At 28.7% G+C, this 27,211-nt stretch overlaps 5 protein-coding genes across 6 annotated transcripts; 3 read left to right on the forward strand and 2 right to left on the reverse strand.

Annotated features, from left to right (window-relative positions):
- Positions 1-1,016: 1,016 nt before the first annotated feature.
- Positions 1,017-3,367, reverse strand: LOC100865908 (uncharacterized protein F13E9.13, mitochondrial). Its single transcript, XM_012486014.3, has 6 exons — positions 3,026-3,367; positions 2,485-2,567; positions 2,274-2,414; positions 1,989-2,188; positions 1,759-1,886; positions 1,017-1,687 (listed from the first exon to the last, which is right to left on the reverse strand). Exons 1-6 carry the CDS (start codon positions 3,099-3,101, stop codon positions 1,491-1,493), a joined length of 825 nt encoding a protein of 274 aa, XP_012341468.1. The 5' UTR covers positions 3,102-3,367; the 3' UTR covers positions 1,017-1,490.
- A 229-nt stretch (positions 3,368-3,596) lies between these two features.
- bonsai (28S ribosomal protein S15, mitochondrial) lies at positions 3,597-5,463 on the forward strand. The gene is made up of 4 exons (XM_003693298.4): positions 3,597-4,143; positions 4,307-4,440; positions 4,661-4,856; positions 5,151-5,463. The coding sequence occupies exons 1-4, from the start codon at positions 3,917-3,919 to the stop codon at positions 5,407-5,409; spliced, it is 816 nt and encodes a 271-aa protein (XP_003693346.3). The 5' UTR covers positions 3,597-3,916; the 3' UTR covers positions 5,410-5,463.
- A 1,378-nt stretch (positions 5,464-6,841) lies between these two features.
- On the forward strand, positions 6,842-9,476 carry LOC100871734 (uncharacterized). Its single transcript, XM_003693299.3, has 4 exons — positions 6,842-7,201; positions 8,319-8,371; positions 8,503-8,752; positions 9,080-9,476. Exons 1-4 carry the CDS (start codon positions 7,166-7,168, stop codon positions 9,350-9,352), a joined length of 612 nt encoding a protein of 203 aa, XP_003693347.1. The 5' UTR covers positions 6,842-7,165; the 3' UTR covers positions 9,353-9,476.
- Positions 9,477-9,600: 124 nt separating this feature from the next.
- Eaf6 (chromatin modification-related protein EAF6/MEAF6) lies at positions 9,601-13,215 on the reverse strand. Its single transcript, XM_003693297.4, has 4 exons — positions 12,981-13,215; positions 12,533-12,736; positions 12,215-12,251; positions 9,601-10,922 (listed from the first exon to the last, which is right to left on the reverse strand). Exons 1-4 carry the CDS (start codon positions 13,050-13,052, stop codon positions 10,588-10,590), a joined length of 648 nt encoding a protein of 215 aa, XP_003693345.1. The 5' UTR covers positions 13,053-13,215; the 3' UTR covers positions 9,601-10,587.
- Positions 10,870-19,573, forward strand: LOC100871379 (bifunctional 3'-phosphoadenosine 5'-phosphosulfate synthase). 2 transcript variants are annotated; one of them, XM_012486047.2, is made up of 11 exons: positions 10,870-10,966; positions 13,945-14,342; positions 16,766-16,936; positions 17,029-17,554; positions 17,701-17,801; positions 17,915-18,102; positions 18,176-18,422; positions 18,506-18,712; positions 18,915-19,020; positions 19,082-19,258; positions 19,342-19,573. In XM_012486047.2, exons 2-11 carry the CDS (start codon positions 14,295-14,297, stop codon positions 19,443-19,445), a joined length of 1,875 nt encoding a protein of 624 aa, XP_012341501.2. In that variant the 5' UTR covers positions 10,870-10,966; positions 13,945-14,294; the 3' UTR covers positions 19,446-19,573. The 2 variants fall into 2 exon arrangements, with proteins under 2 accessions (XP_012341501.2, XP_003693344.2); XM_003693296.4 differs by lacking the exons at positions 10,870-10,966; positions 13,945-14,342 and adding an exon at positions 16,288-16,596.
- Positions 19,574-27,211: the final 7,638 nt, after the last annotated feature.

Raw genomic sequence — 27,211 nt, forward strand, 5'->3', positions numbered from 1 at the left:
TTTGATTTCAATAATTCTCAATAATTTGAGAAATGATAATAAAAATTATTAGTAATTTAATTGGAAAAATTTTATGCAATCAAAAAATAAATCAAAAATTACTAATTAAATAATTTATTTTTTATTTTAAAAATATAAATTTTAAATAATTTGATTTTCAAAATGTATTTTTAATTAATGTGTTTGTAATTTGAATATAAGGATATCTTGAAAGAAAAGAAAATGGATTTTTAATGTGGTGTTATAAGATATAATATATATATATATATATATAAAGAGAGATAATTAAGAAGCAGGGAAGCACGAAAATAAAATTACGATAAAAATATAATAGGGGAACTTATTTGAATTCCATGGAAAAATTACTAACAGTCAAACATTTATACATAAAATTTAATAAATATAAAGTATTTTTTATAAAGTAAAAAAAAATTTGAAATCAAATTATGAAGCTTATGAAACTTTCGTTGGCAATAAAAATAATGGAAATCATTAAAAATATTCCAAATCTTAAATTACATGTAGAAATTATTTCATGTAAATAAATTATTTATATTTGTACATGTTTATATATAAATAGGATATTTATCAATATTAAATATGAAACATGAGAATTGAATTTTCCTTTGCCATGTTCTTTATAGTATGACTAATGCAAAGAATTTGGCACCAAGTTATATACATAAATTACTATTTAATATTTGCTACGAATTTGCATAATGTTAAAATAATCTCACTATAGAAAGATATAAAAACATAAGCAAAATCATACCAGAACCAATTTATATAATATGATAATAAATATATAAAGGATATTCATAAAACATTTAAAAGATTGATATTAAAGATTAAAACAAAAATTAATAAAATATATAATATAAAAATGTTGGTTGGAATTAATTTATTAAATTATAAATAATTTAAATTTGTATTAGATAAAGAAAGATAGACAGAACAAACCTGTGATGTAAATAAAACCCTAATAGTAGTGTGATGAAGATAGAATCTCACTCTCGTTTTTGTTTTAAATAAATTTATTATTCTGAACAATTAATCATTATAATTATTATTTAATCTTTTTGTTTTCAATTTGTACGAAGTTATTATATTCGAATTGAATTTTTACATGAAAAGTTTCGAGTAATATAAATTATAATTTTATAATAACAAATTTAATTTCAAGCCTTATATTTTTTCATTAAAGGTTTATTTATATATCGTGTAAAATAAATTCTACAAACCTGTTATGAGTATATCCGCTTTACTTATAATTAATTTTTTCTATTATTTCGTTCGAATTTTTAATTATTATTTATCATAATTATATTAATTATCATATAACAAACTTATTTATTAAAAAGGAGTAAAAAAATTAATTATTTATAAGTATAAAAAATAATAATTAGTTGATAATAAATATATCAATAAAAAATAAGATCAAAATAAAATATAATAAAAATAAAAAATAAATAAGATATCTATTATAAATATTATTTTTCATTTTGAAGAACTGTTAATTTTTTTATAAAATTATTTACTTTTTCTTTATCTACCTTATTTTCCCATGTTCCATTAATTTTAAAATGTGATCCAACAATTACTGCATTAGAGGACAAATAATTTTTTATATTTTGTTTTGTAATACCAGAACCAATAAGAACAGGTATATCAACATTTTGTTTAATTTCTGTATGTACAATGTAAATTTTTTTTGTCAAAAATATATAAAAATTATAATTTTATCAATATAAAAAATACCTGTAAGTTCTGTTACATTTGCTGGATAACCTGTAGCATTTCCTGTCAAGATTATACCATCAGCCAAGAAAAATTTTGCTGCTTTTGCTGTTTCTAATAAACTTACATCAGAAGTGATTGTATGTGAACTGTAGAATTAAAATATTTTGATTATATTGATGATTTTTTATGTTAAGCTAATAATAAATGTCATTCAATAAATTTATTTCTTGAAATATTGAACAAATCACCTATGTTTTTTTTTAATATCAGCAAAAATAAGAATATCATCAGCATCAATTTGTTTTCTATATCTCAATAAAGAACCAGCACATGCATCTGTAAATCCCTCATCTGCAATATGAGAAAAGACAAATCCTTCCGCTCTGATAAATTGAAAATTAGTTGCCTTTGCTACAGCTATTGCTTCTTTATTACATCCTGCTAAAATCTATTTTTTGTTGTTTTTTTCTTAGTAAATTGTAAATATCAAATTCTCATGCATTACGTAATTTAATAAATTTTTTAATTTATACCTGTATACCACAAGGTATATTTTCAGGTAATATTTGCTTAATTTCTGTGCAGATTCTAGTCATCATTGCTGTCGTTTCAGGTGTTAAATGTTCAGATCTCACATATGGATTATCATGCATATTTTCCACTAAAATACCATCCTTTAAATTTAAATATTAAATTTATAAGTTTTATAAAATTAATAAAATATGAATTTTTAAATAAGCTTACAATATTACAATCTCTATAGATTATTGTTTCCTTTATTGCATTACTTATAATTTGATTAATATTACCATTATATGCAGGGGTGCCTAAAAATATTATTTTAATATCACTATTTTATAAAATGAAAAAATAATTATTAAATAAATTATTAAATAAAATTAATAATAATTTATTATTAAAAAGATATTTTTTGAATCATAAATGTATTATTGGTCATTAAAAAAAATATAGTTAATCAAAATAAATATTATTTGTTATAATATTTTGTTTTTTATATTAAAAATAGCATAAATCATTATATTGACACTTTAAAAGCAATAATGATAGAATTACTATGTCAATTTTATTTATTACTGTTTATTGCATTCAATTTTTAGAATATTAATTTTACATTGAAATATATAATATTAAATTATATATATATTATATATAATATATATTATGATTTAATAATAATATATTTTATATATATATATATATAAATGCACTATACATTTTTTCCATTTTTATATTTTAAATATATATTTTTAAATCTGATTTATACCAGGCAAAGCACCAACGTGTACCATTCCAATCACAGAGCATTTTCCTTTCTTAAAAAATTTATAAAATTTTGACATATTTATATAATAAATTATTTTATTTTAAAGTCACTTTAAGAAATTATAATGTAAAATAAGGATTTATAATCTATATTGTAACTATATATTGTAACTATAAATCAATAATAATTATATTTCTTATTAAAAGAATGGAATCGTCGTAAAGAATAGAATCTATTTCTCTTTCTCTCTCTCTCTCTTTACAAAGTTTTAGATAAAACAAATATAGATAAGAGAAAATTGTAAGAGAAGGATAGAGATAGAGTAAAAATTATAGAATCAGCGCCATCTTCAGTGTGCCGCAAATAAAACTTAAAAAGAAAGGATAGAAAATAATAGGAAAAGGATAGAAAGCGAATGAAAATTGACTAACAGTGCCATCTCTTAAATATTAAAAATATCTCTTTATTAATTCTTACTCTATCTTTAAAAAAGTGTCTATGATACTTAAGAGATGGCGTAATCAATCAATTCTTATTTGCTTTCTATCTTTCTTTTATTATCTTCTATCCTTTCTTCTTGAGTTTCATTTGCGGCACACTGAAGATGGCGCTGATTCCATAATTTTTATTCTATCTCTATCCTTCTCTGATTATTTTCTCTCTTTATATACATTTATTTTATTTAGCAATCAAGAGATGGCGCTGTTCTTTTTAGCAGTACTGTAAACGATAAAATACAAAGTCTCTTAAATGTAAATATTAAATCTATGTATGTGGTGATGTACAAAATGTTATAATTGTAATATTTAAACAATAAGAATAAGAAATTGTGTATTAATTAAAACTTTTTTTACTTAATTTTAATAATTCTATTTAAATTTATAAATTAACATGAATTCAGTAATAAATTCTTGTAAATTAATAAGCATAAGAATGAATAAGTTTGGAGGTTATTTAAACCGAGGAATGGCAACTATTGATGATTATAAAATTAAATGGGTACGGCCAGTTAAAATTCCATCTACAGATCCTCGGAAAAGTGGTGATTTAGGATTAAATATATCTATAAAACCAACTGATATTAAACTTTATTATGAAAATTCAAAAGAATTGGAAGAGTAAGTAATAAATATAAATTATCGCGTATTAATAATATTGTTATACAATACAACAACTTACTGAAAATTAAAAAGTAATTTTGAAATATTTTATATGAAATAAATCTTTAAAGAATTTTAAATAATTAATTATATTTAATTATATATAATTAATCATATGCAGTGTAAATGATCTTGTAAAGAAATTATTTACTTTGGAATTTCAACCACGTAAAGAAACCAGAAATTTATCAAGAGAGAAAACAATAGAACTTGTAAAAAGACATATTTGTGATCGAGGTTCTCCAGAAGTCAAAAGTAAATATAATTTGATTATATGCATTTTAATTTTATAAAAAAAAAAAAAATAAAAAACTTGATAAAATTTGATATAACTATTGTAAATATTTTATTATATAAAAAATTATAACATTTTTTTCTTTTAATAAATTTAATATATATTTAGTAGTATTAGATTTATATTTAGTAATATATTTTTATTATATAATAATTATATAATTTAAATAAATTGTTTTAGTTGCTGCAATGACTGCTGAAATCCAATATCTTCAAAAATATATGGAAGACCATCCAAGAAATAAAAAGATAAAAGTATTTCTAAAAGAATTAATTGATAAAAGAAACAGACATCTTAAGTTGATGCGAAAATGGGATTATAAACGTTTTGAATGGCTTCTTGAACGTTTAAATCTCACATATAGTGCCCCACCAGAGTATGTTTTTTTTCTATCTTTATTATATGAAATCTTTTTTTTCTAGACTATTTCTAGACTATATAACAATCTTTTAGTTAAAGTTCATTGTATTTATATATATATTTTTTTATAAATCTTTAAAAATATTAATGCAATATATAAGAAAAAAAATATGACTTAATAATAATTATGTTTGTAAACATATGTTATAATACTTTTAAAATTAATAAAATTTAAAAAATTATATTTTTATATTTTATATTTTGTATATAATAATATTATATGTATAATTTAGTTTTTAATTGATTATAGAATTCCTGGTAAAGTGTCAAGAAAAAACGCATTAAGAAAGCTGACACAAAATTATTGTGATGCTATTATTCAAGAAAAATTGGATGCATTTAAAAAAGAATTAAAAGAACAACAAAAAATATTTTATGCTGAGAAGGCTAAAAAACTGGAACGTATTTTAAAAGATGAAAAAGAATATGGTTTAAACTGTACTGTAACACAAGAAGATATTGAAGCTGCATTAAAAAAAGTAGAAGAATTATCAAAAGAAAATATATAATATATAATATAATATAATATAAAATATATAATAAATAAATTTTTTTCTATATTCTTTCATTGTTTTTTTAATTTATTCTCTTAAATCTTATCACCTTTTTATAGCAAATTATAATATAATATGTTGTACTATATATTAATATATTATTAATATAAATTTAGAACTCAAAATAGAAAGATTATATTTTTTAATCAAACTAAATGCTATAATAAATAATATAAATTATTATATTTATATTTTCTCTTTAAATTTTATTACATATTTGTGTAAAATTAATAAGAATTTTAAAATAATAGTATAAAAAATATATTAATTTGAAGTCTGTGATTAATGAATATTATGGTATCTAATTTTCTCATCTGATATTATGATAATTAGCATTGTATTTTCTAGCAATTTTGAAATGTAAATTAGGAAATATTAAATCGCGAAATTAATGGTATACCAACAAAACAAAATAAAGCAAGTATGTATTGCGAAAAGACAATTAGATTCATAAATTTATCTTTATTAAATATTTTTTTTAATAAGGGGCAAAAGAATATAATGATAATATGTAATTAAGAATATAATGATAATATGTAATTAAGTTGATCTATAGTTTCATTTACATTTTCTTTATCATAAAAAATTTATTTTTAAAAAAATATATATTTCTTAAAAAATTACATTATGTTTTATATACATTATATATTATTTTTCTGTAAGTATTTTAATAAAAATATTAAAAATGTTCTCATTGAATAATCAATGTAAAATAATTAAATTTATTAAATTTTAATTAATCATAAAGAATAAATATTTTATTGTTTTGAGATTAAAAGTTACGGTATATTAGTTTCAACAGGTGATGACGTTCCCACGGTTGCACATTGCGCATCCCTCGTTGTATTAAGAGAGATCCAAGAATTGTAAGTGAATGTTCTCGTATATATTGGGTGTTTGAAATAAATACTTGAAATTTAATCATATATATGATAAGAATAATTTTCTATTAATTTTAATAGATATAATATTTATAATAATATCTATAATATTCGATTTGTTAAAATAATATTATCATATTTAAGAAAAAATTACATCAATTTTTAATTTTACTTTATTTATTTTATCTTAGAATTATTCAAATTTTCTTTCTATTTATTAGAAATAAAAATAATATAAATTTATATATATATATATATATATATATATATGCCTTGTGTATATTAAGTAATTAAATTAATTTTATTATTATATCATTGAGTAAAAAATAAAATTTAAAAAGAAGTAATAAATTTAAAAAAATAAATAAATATTATTGTATAATATATATTGAATATTGACTTGTATACTATATATCGTATCTATATATATTTATATGCATTTACATAAAATATTTATATTACGAATAATTACATTAAGTACTTTAGTTTTAGTTTTCATAATCACCCTATATAAGTTGTATATAAAGATGAGCTGGATACTGATGTTCTATTCTCTGAAGGACCGCCGTGAAAGTTTTGTTAGATGTTTCTCAAATTTTATTGAAGTTTTCTTTATAAGTGCATCACATACATAAATATTTGTAAATATTTTTGTGCATATATTAATTAAATATTTTATTAACTAAGAAATAGACATTTTTTTCTTTGAAAAAATATGTAATTTATTGGAAACAATTTTTAATAATAAATGGCAATTCAAAAAAGATTTTGAAATAGTGTATATTTTGGTGCAAATTTTGATCAATTGTGATTTCAATAGTTTTTAAAACATGCAGTCACAGTTTTCTAAAAGAATTATTGAAAAGGTTTGTAAGACGAAAAAATATAAAAAAGGAATTTAAATATTATTGAAAAATTCAATTAAATTATGTATTCAAAATAAAAAAAGAAAATATATTTCTAGAATTTTTTATGTTTCTTTATTATTTATATTATCTATGTTATAAAATAATATTATAACATTATAATTGAAATTAAATTTTCTAAATTCAACAAATTATCAAATTTTGTTAAAAATATAGAATATAATGAAAACTTATAAAATTTAATTATAAAGTATTAATATAATTTTTATGTAATATCAATTATTATATTCAATAATCAATTATAAATTATATTCAAACTAATATTTTTATTTTCGCAATCATTTCCAAAATATTAATTTTATAAATATATCCAACAATTTTTATTTCGTATTTTTCCCCGGTTGTTAGTTGAAAGTGCAATTGCTTAATCTAGCGGTTCACAATTAGCAAGAAACGTATACATATACAATATCGATTCCCACGTTCACTCGATTTCTTTCGAAGTATAATAATCTTTTCTTTCGAAGGAAAAAACATTTAGACCTTTCTTTAGATTTATCAAGTATCGAGCGTGTTAATCGTGGCGAAGGTTGGACATTTAGATTCTCTTTTTTTATTTAAGCACAATGCTCGAGAACCGCTGAATAAAGTACTTACCTACGCACATATATTGGTTTCAGAGTTTACTTATATAGTGGCACTCCTTAAGAGTGCAGTAGCCATTGCAGGTTGTGCAACGACAAGTTGATTCACACATATGCACTTGTCTTTCAATTTTTATTATTTCCATTATAACTTTACGTATATTTCTAGGAATAATCGAGTTCAAGTATAAAAAAAGAGTTTATGATAAAGTTATCTTATGTCTTTTCAATTTAATACATTGTACGTATAAAACAGTATATGTCGTCAAAATATATCATTTTAAAATATAATTTGGTCATTATGATTTTTATTTACTAGAATAATTGGTAAAATAATTATCAAAAATTATTGTAATACAAATTATAACAGAATTGGAATACTTTTTTTTTTCTTAATATTTTTAAGAATATCAATTAATAAATCTCTTGAGATTTTTACCTGATGAAAATAAATATATTTTTCTTTTTTGCAGATCGTGATTTTATGCTGTTTCTTAAAGCTAATAATTGCTGGTGTTCTTCAACAGTAAGATTATATAAATCATCAAAATTTTATTCTTCTTTCATTCAATTTGTACTTAAGAAAGAAGATTCTTAATTAAAAATCTACATTATCTCTAGTTTCTACGATTATCAAATCAAATATTTTTTCTTTAGAAGATTTCCTTGTGCGCCAATCGATGCAATCGCTGCCAATGGTGCTGCAGTACCTGTGACTTGTGCTCTTAAATCAATTGGAGGCAAGGTAGAGCCGGTATTTCCGACTTATGTGAAAGTTTCCTCTCCTATTTCGTACAGATTATTACCGAAGACGTCGTCGTTGGTGTATATTGCTCCACCAATTATTAAAACGGCCTCCGCTGTTGTCGCGACTGATACGAAAAACGAAAAAGAAGCAGAATACATGGTAACTTTGAAAAAAGAAACTTTTTAAAAAGTTTTACCCGCGTTCCATTAAAGATTTTACTTAAAATCTTATATAAATAATTAAATTAAATCTTATATAAATATTAAATATTCGCTCTCAAAATCAGATATTTTGATTTTACATACAATTGTCTATTTCGTATTAAGATCTCTATCATAGATTTCTCCATATTCTTCTATTTCTTATTCATTATCTTTTTAAATCTTATATTTTATCTTTTTAATTTTTCTTACATTGATTCATATCTAATGATAATAAATTTTTATTAAAATGTGAAAATAATAAAATTTAATAATTTTTCTGGAGGCCTATCCAAGATACTCGTTTAACTATGGTGTTCTTGATGGATACACCGGTGATTCAAAATCGGCATGGGAAGAAAGGGATGGTGACACGGTGAAGGGCGAATATTCCGTGGTCGAGGCGGATGGATCAATTCGGACAGTCACGTACACGGCTGACGATCATAACGGTTTCAACGCAGTTGTAACCAGGAACGAGCCTCCGAAAAATATGGTGAAACAAGATGGTAATTTGAAAGCATTTTTACCACTGACTATTATTCCCAATCCTCGTTAGAGATAAAAAATTTATATAACTATTCTATAAAGATTGTATTTTTAAAACAACGACTACAAATGTATAGAATTTTTCAATTTTATTGTGAAAAAAAAATACATCATACTATTATTTTTCATGTGTAGAATTTTGTTTTCTAAAAATATGTCAAATCTTTGTTTCTTTCTCAGAATTAATTTATTTAATTGAAATATTTTTTACGTCTTTTCCTTAACTATATGTTATTATATAATTCAATTAATTCTAAATTCTTTACTAACAATGTTTTATTTAAATACAATAGTTACAAAAAATATTTTTCAATTTTTTTTTAGTATTTTTTTCTTAATATTTTTACAAATGTAAATAATAACATTTTTACGAAGAATACACATAAACTTATATTAGAAAAGTATTAATAAAAAGAATTTAATTAGAAAAATAAACTAATCAATATGAAGTTTGAAATTAAGAATAATGTAATTACAAAAAGTAGTTTAGAATTGCCTAATTCTATTTCCTTACGTAATAATTAATGTTTTCTACAACTACAACCTCTGTACTGTCTCTCTATATACATTAAATATAAAATAAAACATCTCTTATGTAATAAAAATAATGGAATGCTAACTACTTTTAACATAAATCTTTTAAAAATCTAAACTATTGTACTATTTAAATTGAAATTAAAAATAGCTTTATCTCTTATAATAATAATAATAATAATAATAATAGAGCGAATAAACAGAACAATTATAAAATTTGACTAATCTCAACTAATGGTAACATATTTCATGTTTTTTACGCATAAGAAAAAAATTACAAAAAATAAAAAAGATTCCGATACTTTTATCTCTTAAATCTAATATATATATATATATATATATATATATATATATATATATATATATATATATACTGTTCAACTAACGCAATCCTTCTATCATCTTATTCCTAGACCTGAAATTTATATTTGTACAATACTATATTTACCAGTTTTAAATCGATTAAACATAAATAGAAATACTATTTGGATGGCAAAATAATCTTTTATCACTTAAAATTTTATTCTACAACTAACATTTTTATCGCTAATGATGAAGATTATAGCATTCACTTTTCTAAGAAGAAATTCAATGTTTTATAGAATCGAATAAGAGTTAAAAGAAGGAAAGAAAAAAAGAAAAAAAAAAAAAAAAAAAATTTCCAATAGTCCTTCGAACGGACTATTTCAATCATACCACTTCAGATCTATTCTACCTATTTCTGGATCTCTTGTTGCTGTTCTTTTTCGCACTATTCCCAGATTTATTTTTCGACGAATCTTTCCCCGTGTTCTCCTTTAAAGAGACATGCTCGAGACTGCCGTTGCTCGCATGCCCGTTCGCAAATTGTCCAGCGATTTCGGAGGAAGAGACGATAGATCCGTTCTGGCTGTACTGGCCAATTACAGAGTGATTTTTTCCTGTTGGCTCCTTATTACCGTTGCTGCTACCGCTATTGGCTGTCGTTCCGTGAGAATTAACAAGGCTGCAATTGTCTTCGCTACCGCTGTTGCCGATCTGCGACTCCGATTCACTGTACCGGTCAACTGGAATCAAGTTTTAGAATGGGAAAACCGCGATCCTACGATCGGTACGTGAATATATGAAATAGCTTGACCGATCGATCGAAGAATTGATCAGTCGATTACTCGATCGACAATTTGTACGGTTACAATGCGATCAATTGACCGATTACTCGTTGAGAGATTAATCGGTCAAGAATTACTTAACCGCTTATCGTTTAATAAAAATGTGGCCTTCTTTGATCGATTAAAAAGTCTCGATTATCAAAGCAATAATAGAAAAAGTATTCATTTTCCGATAAATAATTCGATTCAGATGTGTCAAATAATAAAAATTAAAATTTCGAACTGTTTAATCGATCAAAATTTTTTTTTTTTTTGTATTCTTCAACATTTTTCTATGACGTATAGAAAGAAACTATCACCTAGAAGCAAATATAGCAAATATACATATATATGAAAGTGTATTATCGAGGCAATTTTCTTTTGAAATTAAAATAGAACAATGCAATGTAATTTTAAATATGAATAATTGTTACTTTACCACACTTTGATTGATTTAATAAATATTACCGAAAGTATTTGTTTTTAAATACAATTATTTTAGATTGAAAGTATAAAATAAAATATTTTTTATACCTACATTAATATAAAAAACACAATTAAAATTTATTATTAAAATTTAGATACAGATGGTAAGCTAATATTGTAGTACACTTTCAGTATGTTCATTAAAAGCAAATCACAAGTTTTCTAATAACAAATATGTAGAGAAAAGTAATATAGCAGATAGAATCGTTAAATCAAAGAATAGCTTTTTATAGAATTTCAAAAGAGAATAAAATGTTGAATTTATTTATCATTAAATACAGAAAAAAGATGAATGCAGAAGAAAACAGAAAGAAAAAAATCAATGAAAAATATAAGAATGTTATGCGAAAAGTTATCTATTTTCAAAATAGATTGAAAAATAAATTAAAATTTATTTATAACAATTAAATACAGAAAAGAAATTATATTAAAATTCGAAATAATAATAGATATCCTTCGAGTTTTTTTTTTTAATTCAATCAATTGTGTTTCATAACAATCCACATTTATTATGCTCTTTTTTTACTTTCTTTTTAAAAACAATCTAATTGATACATTAAAAAGAAAAAGAAATACATTAAAGGATAACTTAAAAATTAAAAAGAATTATTGTCGAGGAAAGGATAAAAAGAAAAGTTGGAAGGGATAATAGGATGAAAAATAAATTGTTTTCTTTTTTTCTTTAAAGAATTAGCTATCTCAGGAATATCCATTGAGGTCCTTACTTTTTTCCTGGGTGTTTTCCACAAGTCCACTAACTGCCTGTAAAAATTTAATATTTCTAATTTATTGAAATTATATCATTTTAAAAATATTTTTGAATATTCAATTTATATTTTTTCTCTCTATAATCTATAAAAATGTAAAATAGTAAAAAATAATTATATATATAAAAGATAACATTTATATTCTAGTAATTATAATAATTTATATATACAAATGTATATTTTTATTGAAACGTTATAATTTTAAATTAATATTCTTAGAAATTTAATATAAATTTAATTCTGTTTATTTTATAAAATGAAATATTGATTACTAACAGCCATAGAGGTGATAGAAGATTTTGAGAATAGCCTTTCAGCTTCTTTGAATTTCCTATTTCGTTTATCTGCTTTACTGTTAGCATTTTTATTGCTGGCTAAATATCTGTCCCAACCACGTATTATATTACCATATAGTTGTGTATCTTCCAAATAACTACCTTCAAATGCATAGATTTGACGTTCTAAATTGGCAAGAGTATCCTGTAAAATTATAAAATAATGAACAATCAAAAGATTGGACCACACATAACCTCTAAACGCCTAAAATAACCTAATGTAGTTTTCAGAAAATTTTTTAAGATGAATATTGAATGATAAATAAAATTCTTTTTCATAATAAATCCAATGATATCGTTTGTTTTAAATAAATACATTTTGTAAAAAGATAGAAATAAATTTAAAAGAAAAAGTATAGTGTGTATTTGACAATTCTTTTGATACTTACAGCTATTTCTGCTTTTCGTTTCACTAATTCAGCAAGTTCAGCTCGCAAATCGACAGAGGATTTCGTCGACATTATGCATTTAAATTTATTGATACAACAACAATAGTTCGAACTCTTTTGCTTAAAATACGTCTTTCTATATTCAACAAATACATAACAACTCTATTTTTTTGATGAAAACTGTCTCGACTAACTTGAAGTTATCGCAATCTGAATACAGATTCAAAATATTAATGATATAAAAGCGGGTACATTTAAATACGATGAATCAAATACAATTTTTCTAACAAAATTCTTTTAAAAATTTAATAATTAATTAGAGACAAAATAAGACAACAACCATAAATATAAATTCTTTTTTATTCAATCATTTCTTTTCTATTAATATGTTAAAATGTTATAAAATTTTATGAAATATATAATATATAAAAAAAAAACTTACTTTTTTTCCATTTTTTCTAAAAATACTATACTACTATCTACACTAAGATATTTATTTACTAATACATATCAATTCGTAATATATTATAAAATTATATATATTATAATTACACAATTTGTTGAATATTAATATTGCTATAGTATCCATGCATCTATTGTACATTTTCATAAAAAAAGAAGAAAGAAAATCTTTAAAATCGCCCTAATATAAAATATAAGACATACATTATAAATAACTATATACAAACCAATTTATAAAAACAATCACAAAAGAAAATTATAATTGTTATAATTTGCCTTGAATTACAATACAAATTACAATAACAAATCATGAAATATCAATATTTCTCGGTATTCTGAATAGAAAAAAAAAAAATCAAACTTATAGCATAGCTCTAAGAAAATACATAAGATCATTCTGCTACTTGTTACAAACAATTCGAAAGGTTGAACTGAATCACGAAACGAGAAATTTAGCTGTCCTCGAGTTTTTCCAATGTTCTGAGTTTTTCCTATGTTCAAGGTCGTATTTGCAGAGGAAGTAGAGAAGAAAAAAACAAGAAGGACAGAGAATGAGGGAGGGAGAGTATGCGATTCCTCCCCTCCTGCAAACGATCTACGCCTCCTTGGCGCTTGCCGATCATATATGAAAGAACACGTGTCACCAGATTCTCTCAGTGGTACCTCGAAGAGATCCATCCACGTGGATCATTATCATTTAATCGTGATATCTCTAAAGAGATTTTTATAAAAGAATTTCAGTGTTTTGTTTAACATTAACTTTGAATGATATTTGACTTTGTATCGAGTTTAGATATATTTAGATAATAATAAATATCCTTTGAAGAAAGAATTGATAGTGGTTGAAGAAGAATGAATCATGAGAATAAGGTTGAGAACTTCAATACAGGCATTAATTACGTGAGTATTTTCATTTTTTTCATTAAATTAATTGGCAGTTGTGAGATAATTTGATTTTTCAATTTGATTTAAAATTGAATATATACGAATATATTTAAGTTCGATTTTTAATTATCGATTTTAATAATCAAAAACAATGTGGAATTTTTACAAAATTTTTACTTATCATAGAAAATTAAAATTATTAATAGTAAAATTATTTCTTTAAAACTACAAATATTAATTTTTAATATTATTATATATTATATCGAAGAAGGCAAAATTTTATTTTCAATAAAATATTTTTACGAAAAGATATTATCGTAACATATTCTCTAGTTTTAACTGGTCAACCAATGGCCAACTTTCGACAAGTTTTTTCTGATACTACTTTGCAAAAATCTATTCATTGCACCATTGTGAAACTAGATCGCAGATTATCTTTCATTATGCATTCTCTTTTTCTTTTTTCACCTGCAAAGAAATCGAAATAGAAGTCACGAAATCCTGTGCAAAGTAATATAGTTGTATTTTACATCTTAAACGTTTTTCAATATTCTTCGCGTGAACGAGATGATAAATTTTATTTGCATTGTAAAATTTACACATATGCATATCCCATATTTTTTTATAAGTAAAGAATTAAAAGTTAAGAAATTTGAATGATAGTAAATTCAGTTTTTAATTTACACTGGCATATATGTAGGTAATGGCTGGGCTAACAAATTAGTTGATTAACATAAATTAAATAATTTAATGTAATTTAATTTAAATATCTAATGTTTAAGTTAATTTATTTAAATTTAAAATTGCAATATGTTAATGATTCTTTAACAAATCTTTAATGATATTACATAATTGTTAGTTGATGATATAAAAAATTGGAAAAAAATTATCAGTTAATGGTTATTTAATGATAATTTCATCACATTATTATGTTTGGTTCCGTATTATTACCTCCTCTTATATAATTACTCTTTGTTATGAATTAAGAAAATAATATAGATGAAATATAAATCTCGTATTTAATATTACAAAATTTAAATTATATTGATTGAAGTAAATTATATTGAGTGAGATTAGAATGAACAAGGATTAAACAGTCATATTAATTATATTAATTAAACTATCTATTTCTGTACATTATGAAACTTGAAATTATGAAATATGTAATATATAACTTTTGAAACACGAGATATACTGTTATATTACATTTATTTACGGTTTTCCATCCATAATATATCAATGTTAAGATAATTAAACTAAAATATTATTGTAATCTATTTTTGTCATTCCTCTGTATAGATATCTTTAATTTGAGATAAATGAAAAATCACGTATTGCATGTTCATTATTTACTAAATATTTTTTATTTCTCACCAAACTAAACTAATAAACTATTATCAATGGTTATTTAGATATTGTATCTACATCAGTGTTGATTGAACTTTATCATGATAACCATAAATCGCGAATAAATCGATAATATTTGTTTAAGAAAATAAATTCATTGTAATTAAATATTGAGACTGTAGTTAGGACATACAATATTTTCAATTATTCATTCTAAATTACTATAACAATTGTGATTAAATATATATATATTATTCAATATTTTTTCTTATATTGAACATTAAAATTAAAATATAAAATTATTTGATGATACAGAAAATTGAAGGAGAAAAAGAATTGGGAACCAGAAAAGTGTTTAACAATAAATATTTAACTTTGTTTTAGTTATTATTCAAAACACGAGCGCACGAATGTGTTGTGCAAAGATACATCAAAAAAGATATATACGAGAAAGATATGATATGATAAGGTTTCACTTTAACGACGTTTCGTTTAACGATTCTCAGTTTCTTCAGATATTCGAAGCATCGTGTCGTGAGAAATTCTTCGCCTCCCACTATTGAACCGAGCTTACTTTCCTTTTTACTTTCTCTGTTGACGGAACTTAAACCTCGCACAGTCCATCCCGAACTTCCTATGCGTCTAAACACTTCCTTTCTCGGTGTCTCCCTCGAAGAAAAAAATTCCAAACAATGCTGTTGCCTGCATTTTAAATCGTTACAGTGATTACTTTCTCCCTCGTTTGATATTGAGAATTGAAAAAAAAAAAGTCGTCGAACAAAATGAACAATTAAAAGATAATTTTATTTTGTTATTAAAAATTCGCGAAAGTCTTGGACAATCGGTAATTGAGTATTGCATAATGGGGATATACACAAAGCCCTTGTTGGAGAATCAAAATACGCAGAGGAAAAGTAATCAGGTAAAAAAATTTATTTTCATCTGGTTCGTCGTCTTATATTTAATTATTTAAATTTATTCAGAAATCGTTCACAATTAATTTTTAATTCCAATTTTCTATTGTGTCCAACAACTGTTCTAAACGTGGTTCACGATTCATTTCGTATCGTATTTTGTTCAAATATTTCCAGATACTCGCGACGAATGTAATCCAACAGATGCATCACGTGTCGAGGGAGAGACGAGGTGAGACGTACGGGAAATTCAAAGAATTTCGCGGGTGTACCATTTGGCTGACAGGATTGTCCGGTGCTGGAAAGACTTCCATATCGTTTCGACTCGAAAATTACCTCGTCTCTCAAGTAAATTTTCCGACAACTTTCAAACAAGTTACACAATCGAACGAGATTGTTCTCACATTGATCCCTTCTTTTTACAAATTTTATTCTGCCAGGGTATACCGGCCTACAGCATCGACGGCGACAACGTCCGCCATGGGTTAAACCGGAACCTCGGCTTCACCAAGGAAGATCGGGAGGAAAACGTGCGAAGGGCGGCGGAAGTGGCAAAATTATTTTCCGATTGCGGCATAATCACTATCTGCAGCTTCGTCTCGCCATTCGAGGCGGACAGAAGATCGGCAAGGAGGATCCACGAGGACTTCAACTTGAGATTCTTCGAGATCTTCGTGCAAGCATCGATGCAGACTTGCGAGGCGAGGGACGTGAAAGGTCTTTACGAGAAAGCGAGGAAAGGGATGATCAAAAGCTTCACGGGTATTGGGCAGGATTACGAGGTACCCAAGCATGCGGATCTCGTCCTGAACACGGAGATTCACGATTTGGAAACGTCCACGAGGCTGGTGATCGAGTTCCTGAGGAAGAAGGGTGTACTTCCGCCGACTCGAGAGAAAGTCGAGGAATTATTTGTGGAGGAGAAGAGGATAGGAGAGGCGAGGAGGGAGGCGGAGAGTCTTCCTAGTGCGTTCTTTTTTTTAATTTTCAATCAGAGGGGATTAAATAGGATGTTACCAATAATTTTCTCTCCTCTCGTGAATTTTCATGAAATTTATTTTAACTAGTCCTTTTCACACGTAATCTTTCAACAAATTTGTGACTGATTTAAGGCATTGAAATCACTAATGTCGATTTGCAATGGATCCAAGTGTTAGCCGAGGGATGGGCAACCCCGCTTAGAGGTTTTATGAGAGAGGATCAATATTTGCAGGTGATTTGTTTATCTCGGTTTTTAATTGAATCCAAAAGAATAAAGTTTCGCGGAGATAGAAGTTTAAAATTGTTATAGAAAATAGCACGTAAAATTCCCTTCTTTTTTAACAGTGTCAACATTTCAAGATCATCGAAGAAAATGGGGACAGTATTAATCAATCTGTACCCATTGTACTTCCTGTTAACACGAGTGAAAAAGAGAGATACATCAACGCACCGGCACTCGCTTTGAAATACCAAGGCCGAGCTGTAGCGATTTTGAGGAGACCAGAATTCTTTGCGCATCGAAAGGAGGAAAGGTTTGGAAATGGATACACGCGTTTCTTTCCATTTTCTTTTTTGTAACAATTTAAAATTTTGACAAATTCACAGATGCTGCAGAGAATTCGGAACAAACGATCCAGGCCATCCTTACGTAAAAATGATCCACGAATCAGGAGATTGGCTGGTTGGAGGGGAATTGGAGGTTTTGGAAAGGATTAGATGGAACGACGGCCTTGACGAGTTCAGACTCACCCCTAACGAGATTAGGGAAAAGTGCAGAGAGCTGGGCGCAGACGCTGTTTTCGCATTTCAGTTGAGAAATCCGATACACAATGGCCATGCACTTTTAATGCAGGTTCGTGAGTGAGTCGCTATTATAAATTAATACTAAAGTGAAATTTAGAAAGCGTAATTATAATTTAAAATGAACATCAACAGGATACAAGGAGATATCTCGTTGAAGAGCGCGGTTTCAAAAAACCAGTTCTTTTATTACATCCTCTGGGAGGATGGACAAAAGAGGACGACGTACCACTACCAGTAAGAATAAATCAACACCAAAGTGTTCTCGAAGAAGGCGTGTTACACGAAGACACCGTTCTCGCCATTTTTCCAAGTCCAATGCTTTATGCTGGACCCACAGAGGTATTATCAATATTTGTTGTAGAGAATTGAAACATTTAAAATAACTTGGATAACGATATTTTAAAGAATCAGTTTTCAACATTCATTACTTTTTATATTATAAAGTATTTTTTCTTTGTGCAGTAATTAAATATGATAATGGAGAAAGAATCGATAAACGAATTATAATTATTAATATTTCAATAGTTTAATTATTGCATAGGTGCAATGGCACGCAAAAGCAAGAATGATGGCGGGCGCAAATTTTTACATAGTTGGCCGTGATCCTGCGGGTTTGCCACATCCAGACAAATCTAAAACTCCGGATGGTAATATTTTAAAAGAAGTATTTTAAATCAGAGACGTTATATAAATTTATTCAAAATGTAGGAAATCTATACGACGGAACGCACGGCTCCAGAGTACTGTCGATCGCACCAGGTCTTCAGAATCTCGAAATAATTCCATTCAGAGTAGCAGCTTATGACAATAGAATAAGAAAAATGGCGTTCTATCAGCCTGAAAGATCTCAAGATTTTAGTTTTATATCAGGAACTAAAATGCGAAGTGAGATTTTTATCTATATCTATTATTATCATATTTTATAGTATTGTATTTGAACTTGTTAATAAATTATTTGATAATTTCAGATCTAGCAAAATCTGGTGAAAATCCGCCAGAAGGATTCATGGCGCCAAAAGCGTGGCAAATTATTGCAAATTATTATAAGAAACAACTAAATAAAGAAGCGTAATTAATTTCTGATAGATATTATGTATAAAGAATTACTTTATATTAATCATATAAATATTGTATAATATAATATATATGTTTAAATTTAATTAAAAATAATAAATAAAAATACTTCTGTATACCAAGTGATTTATTTTTGCTTTATTTATATCAAACCAATATATTTATAATTTTTTAAAAGAATAATAAACGTTTTAATCATAATCCAAATTGGATATTACAGCGTTTCAATGACATCAAAGAAAAATGTCAATTTCTTTGATTCCAATCTAATTTCTAATTGTAAATGCCTTCATGTAAAAATGCTATTCTAAACGGAAAGATTAATTGTTCAAGTGCTTCGAATCACACATCGTAGCAAGGCTGACATAACATACCAAGAAGCGTTCTAATATTTATTTGATCATCTTAAAAACTTTTTTAATGTGTACATTGGACTTCAACGAAGTGAAGAAACTTTTTAAGAACTCTTATAAAATTTTAGATCTCGAATATTTGCCTCGCACCGTTATTTCCACTTTATCCAGTCATACCGGATTATTATCCGTTATGCGTTCCCTCTCTTCGAGTCTGAAAGTGGGAGTAACTACGACTCTCCTATACACGTATTCACCAACCACTTCCAAACAGGAGTGGTATACCTGTACCAATCCTCTCTCCTTCATGGAAATGCTCCTTGCCCTTATACCAGGCGTGCCAAGCCGTAATCATCGCTTGTCAAAACTGTCCATTAACGCATCAGATCGATGGCATCATAACTCGACTAAGGAACAGGGAATAATCCGGACCGAGGAGTTCGAGCAATTTCCACACAGGGGTCTCCACCGTCCAAATCGTCGTAAGAATCGAAAACGGTAGGAGGCCAAGCCAGATGGAGGAAGGGTCGAGTTCCGATCGTTCTAATAATCTGAAGGGCTATCGGCAGTCTATTGGTTTGATCCCTTGATCCCAGGCTAGCAGAAGGAGGCTGGTGGTCGTGCGAAATTCCTTGTGGCTTTCTACCGTGGTATAACGTGGGATCTGGCCACGCAACGGCCACGAGTTAGTCACGACACGTCGTGATGCCTCGTTTTGGGAAGCGTGGCACGCGATTCGTCGATTAGCCGACGCAGTGGAAATGCAGAGTGGTTCGCGTTTCCTCGTTTCCACGCTCGGTTTGCTTGGAATGGAACGGACAACTCCGCGAATAGGAATAATTTAATCCAGTGCCCGAGGGAAAGGGTTGAATAAAATATATTCACATTTTCGAAGTAGGCGAGTATGATGTGAAAGAAGGTGTGTTTCCGTTGTGCTCGCGTGGAAAGATCGGACGTGACACATTGCCCTTAGGGATTTATGTTGCTCTGGTGGCTCGTCACGTTGTTCGGAAACTGTCGGTTTCGCGGCCGATTCGGAACGGAGAACGACGGATAGAGAGGTTAGGAAAACGGGGGATTGGACGGGAGAGGAAAATTAATGGCGGGTGATCAAGTGACGAACGCTTGAAGGGATTCGGGTTGCCGACGTTGGAGAGAAAGGGTTTCACCTCGTCGGGATTCCACCCACGCTTTTTTCACAGGATAACATCCTCGCGAGGAACCCCACGGGAAACTGGCGGATCGAAGGCCTAGGCTAGGTTAGCGATGAGATTTATCGGGATATAGGTTTGTTTATTTAATCTACATTTGTATCGTATGGAAAGTTATTTTGGAAAATGTAGAAAATGCAATTTTTATCGCTTATCACAAGATAATTTCATCCAAGTTATTTTTACGTTTTAGGTGTCTGTTTTTAATAGTACATTGTTATATAATCTTTATATTTTCTTACAAATGTATCCTAGTATATCATATCATTTTTCTTATTCTACACGAAAATCACAAATGTCATTTTGTACTTTTATTAATATGAACGCATTATAAAATACAAATTCGTTATTCTTTCAATATTGATTCAAAGAATGTAAGAATTTAATAGATATTATAAAACTTGACAAATGTTATTTTCAAAATAAATTCGTGCCTTTAAAATTCGTTCTTTCAATTCCATTTGGAACATTTCAAGAATTCTTCTAAAAACTATATAATAGTATAATACTCGTTATTCAAACGAATTCCTCAGGACCAATAACTAGTCTTCCATCCACCCTCGTAGATCCACCCTGGATTCAAAGGGTTTTTAACCTCCTTACAATCCAGGACACCTCCTATATCCTGATGCCTGCCTGAGCAATGTCACCTGCGGTGTAATTAATATTCATACATACCTCTCATGAATATGACATCCCATAACCGCATCTCATTACAAAGTAACACCGGCCGATGTCGTTGCATCATTATTACACGCCATCTCCCGTTTCTCGGTTGAAACGTTCTACAACCAGAATCGAATAATACATGGTGAAGGGATTTAGGTGGTTGGTTTGTCTCCCCCCCTCCCCCAGACAAATCGCTTCAGTAAACCAGTGCTATCAGGATACCACGAAAGAGCCAGCTGATTATTGGATGACACACAAAAGTGTTAGGGGAACATAAATTCATGTCACGCGGATTTTTCACGGTTTGTTGGTGAATGTTTATGAAGATTAATGAGTGAGTAAAGTGGCGGTCGACGATGGTTCTGGACAATACAAGAGTAAACAAGAGGAACAGGGAAAGATGAAAGGTGAGGAGATCGTTGGGATGGCGAATTGGGGTGCGACACCCCTGGGGCTGGTCGAGGCCAGTTCACTCTCCATCAAGGGGCGGTTCAGAGGATTAATGGATCGTGTCGTTCTGTATCTGGAGTTAGGGGTGGGATTGAATCTGGAATGGATAAATGGTGATCTTTTTGAATTCCTTTGGTATATATGTACGTATGTGAATTGTTTTATCAATAGTTTTGTACAAACTATTTACGAAGAAGAATTATTTTATGGAAAAATGAAAATAATATTGGGAAAAATGCCTTTTAAAAATTGTTTTTGGAAAAGAATAGAATTTTTTAAACTTCAAGAGTATTGAATGTTATTATCTTATCTGAAAATTCTAATTATGATAACACATTATGTTTATAACATTATTAATAATCTGTAATACGTAGTATAATAAAATTTAATTCTTCTTTTATTCATTTCTTCTGCATTATTTTTTAGTACTTGTAACCAAATACTTACATAATAATAATAAATTCATAAAATCAATGGATGTGTAAACAAATTAAATTTCACTATATGATAAAATACGTTTTCATTCTGGATTAATAAATATGTTTATTCAGTGTATTTTATGCATATATAGCATCTAATCTCTTCGTTCGTATCATATTTGTATATTTGTATATTTAACGATGTACAAATTATGTACAGTCTAAAGTATAACGTAAATAGAATTTTTATTAAATCTTTTCATATAATTTATCTGATTGATTACAACTACTCATTCGAAAATAATAAAAAACAAGATCAAGATACTTGGAAACGATATAAATTGAATAATATAAATTAATTCGTAAAATATATATTTTATAACCGATAGATCTGTTAATAATCGTTTCAGTATAGCAGAGAAAGTGATTCTCTCGAATAACCGACTTTCCGCAATCAGTTACGAAATCATTTTACGCTTTCTCTAATTAAATCCAATATTTACGAGTATATAATGACAAAACTGACACAAATTGATACGCAAATACGAAACAAACAGATAGAACGAACGAAAGTAAAAATATGACAAAACACTTGTGATCAATGATTACGTCAAATCCAATTAAAAACTACTAAAAATATACGAGCTCCGTATATTGGCATTTCATTGGACATTGGCTATCGCAGCACAACGGATTACCAATGGAAATATCAAGGAAAAAATCGATTCGCAACAACAACAAACGAGGGAGAAAGGAATTTGAAAGTGGTAAAAACACGATCCATTCGCAACACGGTTTCAGACAGCCCACCAGACCCCGTCCGCAACCGGCCGAGTTTAGGGTTAAGAAGGTGCACCTACACACCGTCTTCTGGGCGTACATCAGCGACGCCACGCAGATACACCTAACGCCTGGGCGTTTCCGTCTTGGAGCTGCCTTCCCATCCAGGAGTAACCGGCGTCTCCACGTGCCACGACGCCTCGATCCATCTCTGCAACCAGCTTCTGTGCAACCTTCCCAGCCCGTGAGCGTGCCCACCTGGAATCTGATCTCTCGCCGTGGATGATCGGCACAATTTGTATCGAGTGCTGGTCGCCACGAGGTCGCGATTCCGCACCGCCTCTTCATGTCATGGTTCCGCCCCGCGAGTTTGACGGCCTGCCCTCCGCGGGAGCCGCCCCCGCTCTTTGAACAGGAACACAGAAACGCCGAGGAACCGACCCCGCGTTTCTGCCGGCTCGAACCCGATGAACTTGGCCTTGGCGCCGGCCACGGCCGTGGATGGGGGGACGTGTACATGTGAGATTTTAGTCGAGTGTTGTGTGGCTGTTGGGTGTCGTGTTTCGGCCATTTAGCGGGTTAATGCGTGTTGGTGAGTTGGGTATACGTGTTCGTAGGCGAGTTGCGACTTGAGAGTGAAACGTTGTTGATGGATCAAAGACCACGATCAATTGTGTAATTTAGCGGGCGATGGAACGTTTGTTTGGCTATCTTTGGTTTGGAAAAAGTTGAGTTTGGGCTCGAATAATAGTGTTTAATTTCTTTTTTTCTTTACGGAGAAAAATTTTCTTATGGAGATTATAAAAGTAACTTTTATTTATATATTTTTACACAGTGTGTTGCGGAAGTTTGAGAGTTTTTTTTGTAGTCTATGATTTATTGTATTTAAGTACAAAAAGTCAACACATTTCTATCGATTGTGAATTATTTTCTTAATATCTTCAAAGTGAAGTTTCAAAAATTCCTTTGAATTAAGAATCGCATTCCATAATGTTTTTTAAAAATATTATCTATCCTTCGATTTTTATTCTAATTCTACGTTCAAATTTTCTTTTCCATTTTTTTTTTAAATTTGCAGAAACAAATATAGTTAATTGAAAAATGTGGTCGCGTGAATCTACAAAGCCTGTCAATTGTCTCGCGATTGGCTTTGAGACTGTATCTAAATCAACCCTTCAGGCGGGTCTGGTAGGCCGGCAAATCGACACTGTGGCATGCGTAAACACAGGCTCCGAAGCCTAAAGAGGTGGAGAACGTTCTAATGAATCGCGCATGCCGCATTGCGCAACAGAGGCATTCGCCTTTTCAGCTCACTGTGCGTCGATGAGGCAGAGGATAGGGGCATGCGTGAAGCGTGCGAGGGTGTATCGATACACCGTTGCGATTGAATGAAAGCAGTAACCCGATACCATGCTCTATTTAGCGAAATGCGCCAACAATTTTCCTTTCAAAAATGCAATTAATCCTTAAAATAATATAATCTAAAAATAAACATTCATCGAATATAACAATACGAATTTTTATTTTTATTTCATTTATCAATCGAACTCGTGCAAAAATTTTATAAACATCTCGATTAATAATCTCATTTGAGGAACAAACACGAATACAAATCATTTCTCAATACGCACGTGCAAAGAGCACGTAAACACGCCTCGATCGCAATAAAGGCGCGTCACTTTTTGCGTCACATTCGATCGAGGAATCGATGCAGGCCGACTTCCACGATGGATGGAGTACAATGGGAAGGGGTTGATACTCTCCACCTCCCCATTTATCCGGTAACAAGAGAAGAAGCGGAATATAAATGGGAAGTGAGCAGCCGCCACGTGGCCTGGTGACGCCTGCGCCCTGGGCCCCCTACAAGTGGGACAAGCCGTTCCTTCAGGATCGCTCGGAAGAAAGGTGGAGAGGTCGGAGGACAACGGTCGCGCGGTGCTGGTAGGGGACAGATGGCCGCACGAGGTTGGACGAAAGGGCCAGGCATACACCAGTCGAAAAAGGGTGCGACCTTCGCTGGCCTCGGCCAGCCCTCGGGGAGACCGCGCCCACGCATTTTCAGCAGGATCGCAGCACGTGGATGGAGCTGTTTTGGCCTTGGAACCTCTCCATCTCCAGCCTGTACACGTCCTGGAAGGGCCGTCAAGGGTCGAAGGAACCCGCCCCACCAACCCGTCCTTCTTCTTCGCGCGTCACGTGTGTGGTGGGGAAAACGAGTTTTTACAAGCGTACAATGAACGTTTCTCGTACGATGAACGTTGGCCGTGTATTGGGCTGCGGATGAATCGCATGTTCGAGGGGTTCTGGTGGGGTGGGCGGAGAGATTGATGAAGGGAGGAGTAAGATGGGGTAAATGGTATGGACTGGTTTACGTTTTAGGTATGGTGAGGTATCGGGATTAACGATAGTTGATCGATTGTAATTATAATTGGGAATAATCGTTCTAAAAGCGAAAATAAATTTTGACAATTTTTAATATTTGCATTAAGATGTTTGGTATTGGATTTTCTTATTTGTACTCGTGTTGTTTTTTTTTTTAATAATTTTAGTAATTGTGCATCTAATGCGTAAAGATAGTAAAAGAAGTGAAAGATTCCAATTATAGTTGGTACAAGTACATTGTATCTTTTATTTCTTTTGTATCTATTTATTTTTTTAAATAAAGTATGATTTAATGATTTTGTAATGATTTTGTAATGATTTATAAGTCGTTGTTTCTTTCATAATTGAGTAAAATTTTTAAAGAATTTAATTTAAACGAAGTATCAAAATTGAAATTCTCTTCCTTTATTTTTCATTTGTTTTAGTAGGAAAACTGAAACGGTGTTTCATCATATATTTCATCATTCTCTTACGCTTTTTCTTCAACGAGACACATCTACGCATTTTGAACAGGATCTCATCAGATGTTGCAAGGTGAATATAAGATTCTTGAATCATATATGTTTTGAAGGATTTTCACCCTGGTAATATATAAGCATGATATAAAAATAAAATGTTAGAATTTGTGACTCATTTTAAATTAAAAGTTATGCAAGCATGACAAGTATTAAGACATGATTTTGATTTTTAGATAAATAGAAGATTGTTGAAAGATGTTAAAAGAAAAAAGAAAAAGATAATAGAGAAATATTATTAAATTATATAAATTTTCTTTTTTTAAATTATGTAAATGTTGTAAAATTTACAACATAAATGCTAAAATTGACTGTTATTTCTTCAATCTGCTCAAATTTTTTAACATGTTCATTTCATTTTAAAAATTATTTTTAAAAATTATTAAAAGCATTGATACAAAATTTTATGCATTTATAATTTCATTCCTTCTATTGATGTAAAAATATCGTAAAATGAAGTAAGTAATTGCAAAATAAAACAAGGATAAACATCAGACAAGTTAAATATCAATAAATTAATGAAGCAGTCCTAAGAAAGCAATGTATGTGTTACTCAGATATCTATTAACATGTTTTCTTTTCAGATACGCCCAATAATGCTTTCCATATAACGGTACTTCAATACCACATACTTGTAATTGGCGGCTCGCAATGGCTGCTAGGGTGTTGCCATGGTGAGAAGTCCATGAAAATATGACGACTACGCCATAACTCAAACCTCTTGAACATTCTACTTTCCTATTTAGCAATATATGAAAGATATGAATTCTGCTATCTGCGTTAAATATTCCTCATGCACAAACTACAACACAATATTCCTTATATTTCATGCAAATTCTTTGGATTTCACTTTAAACTCATAAACTTCCATTCATAATAATCATAAGTACCTTTCTTTCAATTTTTACTTCATATTTTTATATAATTTTCCTTTATTATCATGGATTATAATATGTATAAGGAAAAGGTATATATATAAATATAT

This window comes from Apis florea, unplaced genomic scaffold (assembly GCF_048593485.1).
Source record: "Apis florea isolate Af1SG1 unplaced genomic scaffold, ASM4859348v1 contig_2492_pilon, whole genome shotgun sequence".
Classification (NCBI taxonomy): Eukaryota; Metazoa; Arthropoda; class Insecta; order Hymenoptera; family Apidae; genus Apis; species Apis florea.

Excerpts from the sequence above, each read along its gene's own strand:
- LOC100871379 (XM_003693296.4), top strand. The coding sequence starts at position 16,537 with ATGGGGATATACACAAAGCCCTTGTTGGAGAATCAAAATACGCAGAGG. Across the intron at positions 18,103-18,175 it reads GCGCATCGAAAGGAGGAAAG|ATGCTGCAGAGAATTCGGAA; the intron begins GTTTGGAAATGG and ends ACAAATTCACAG. Across the intron at positions 18,423-18,505 it reads GCCATGCACTTTTAATGCAG|GATACAAGGAGATATCTCGT; the intron begins GTTCGTGAGTGA and ends GAACATCAACAG.
- LOC100871734 (XM_003693299.3), top strand. The coding sequence starts at position 7,166 with ATGCAGTCACAGTTTTCTAAAAGAATTATTGAAAAG. Across the intron at positions 7,202-8,318 it reads CTAAAAGAATTATTGAAAAG|ATCGTGATTTTATGCTGTTT; the intron begins GTTTGTAAGACG and ends TCTTTTTTGCAG. Across the intron at positions 8,372-8,502 it reads ATTGCTGGTGTTCTTCAACA|AAGATTTCCTTGTGCGCCAA; the intron begins GTAAGATTATAT and ends TTTTTTCTTTAG.
- Eaf6 (XM_003693297.4), bottom strand. The coding sequence starts at position 13,052 with ATGTCGACGAAATCCTCTGTCGATTTGCGAGCTGAACTTGCTGAATTA. Across the intron at positions 12,737-12,980 it reads AACGAAAAGCAGAAATAGCT|GATACTCTTGCCAATTTAGA; the intron begins GTAAGTATCAAA and ends ATAATTTTACAG. Across the intron at positions 12,252-12,532 it reads CTTCTATCACCTCTATGGCT|GCAGTTAGTGGACTTGTGGA; the intron begins GTTAGTAATCAA and ends AAATTTTTACAG.
- LOC100865908 (XM_012486014.3), bottom strand. The coding sequence starts at position 3,101 with ATGTCAAAATTTTATAAATTTTTTAAGAAAGGAAAATGCTCTGTGATT. Across the intron at positions 2,415-2,484 it reads TCTATAGAGATTGTAATATT|GATGGTATTTTAGTGGAAAA; the intron begins GTAAGCTTATTT and ends TTAAATTTAAAG. Across the intron at positions 2,189-2,273 it reads ATATACCTTGTGGTATACAG|ATTTTAGCAGGATGTAATAA; the intron begins GTATAAATTAAA and ends AACAAAAAATAG.
- bonsai (XM_003693298.4), top strand. The coding sequence starts at position 3,917 with ATGAATTCAGTAATAAATTCTTGTAAATTAATAAGCATAAGAATGAAT. Across the intron at positions 4,144-4,306 it reads AATTCAAAAGAATTGGAAGA|TGTAAATGATCTTGTAAAGA; the intron begins GTAAGTAATAAA and ends AATCATATGCAG. Across the intron at positions 4,441-4,660 it reads AGGTTCTCCAGAAGTCAAAA|TTGCTGCAATGACTGCTGAA; the intron begins GTAAATATAATT and ends AAATTGTTTTAG.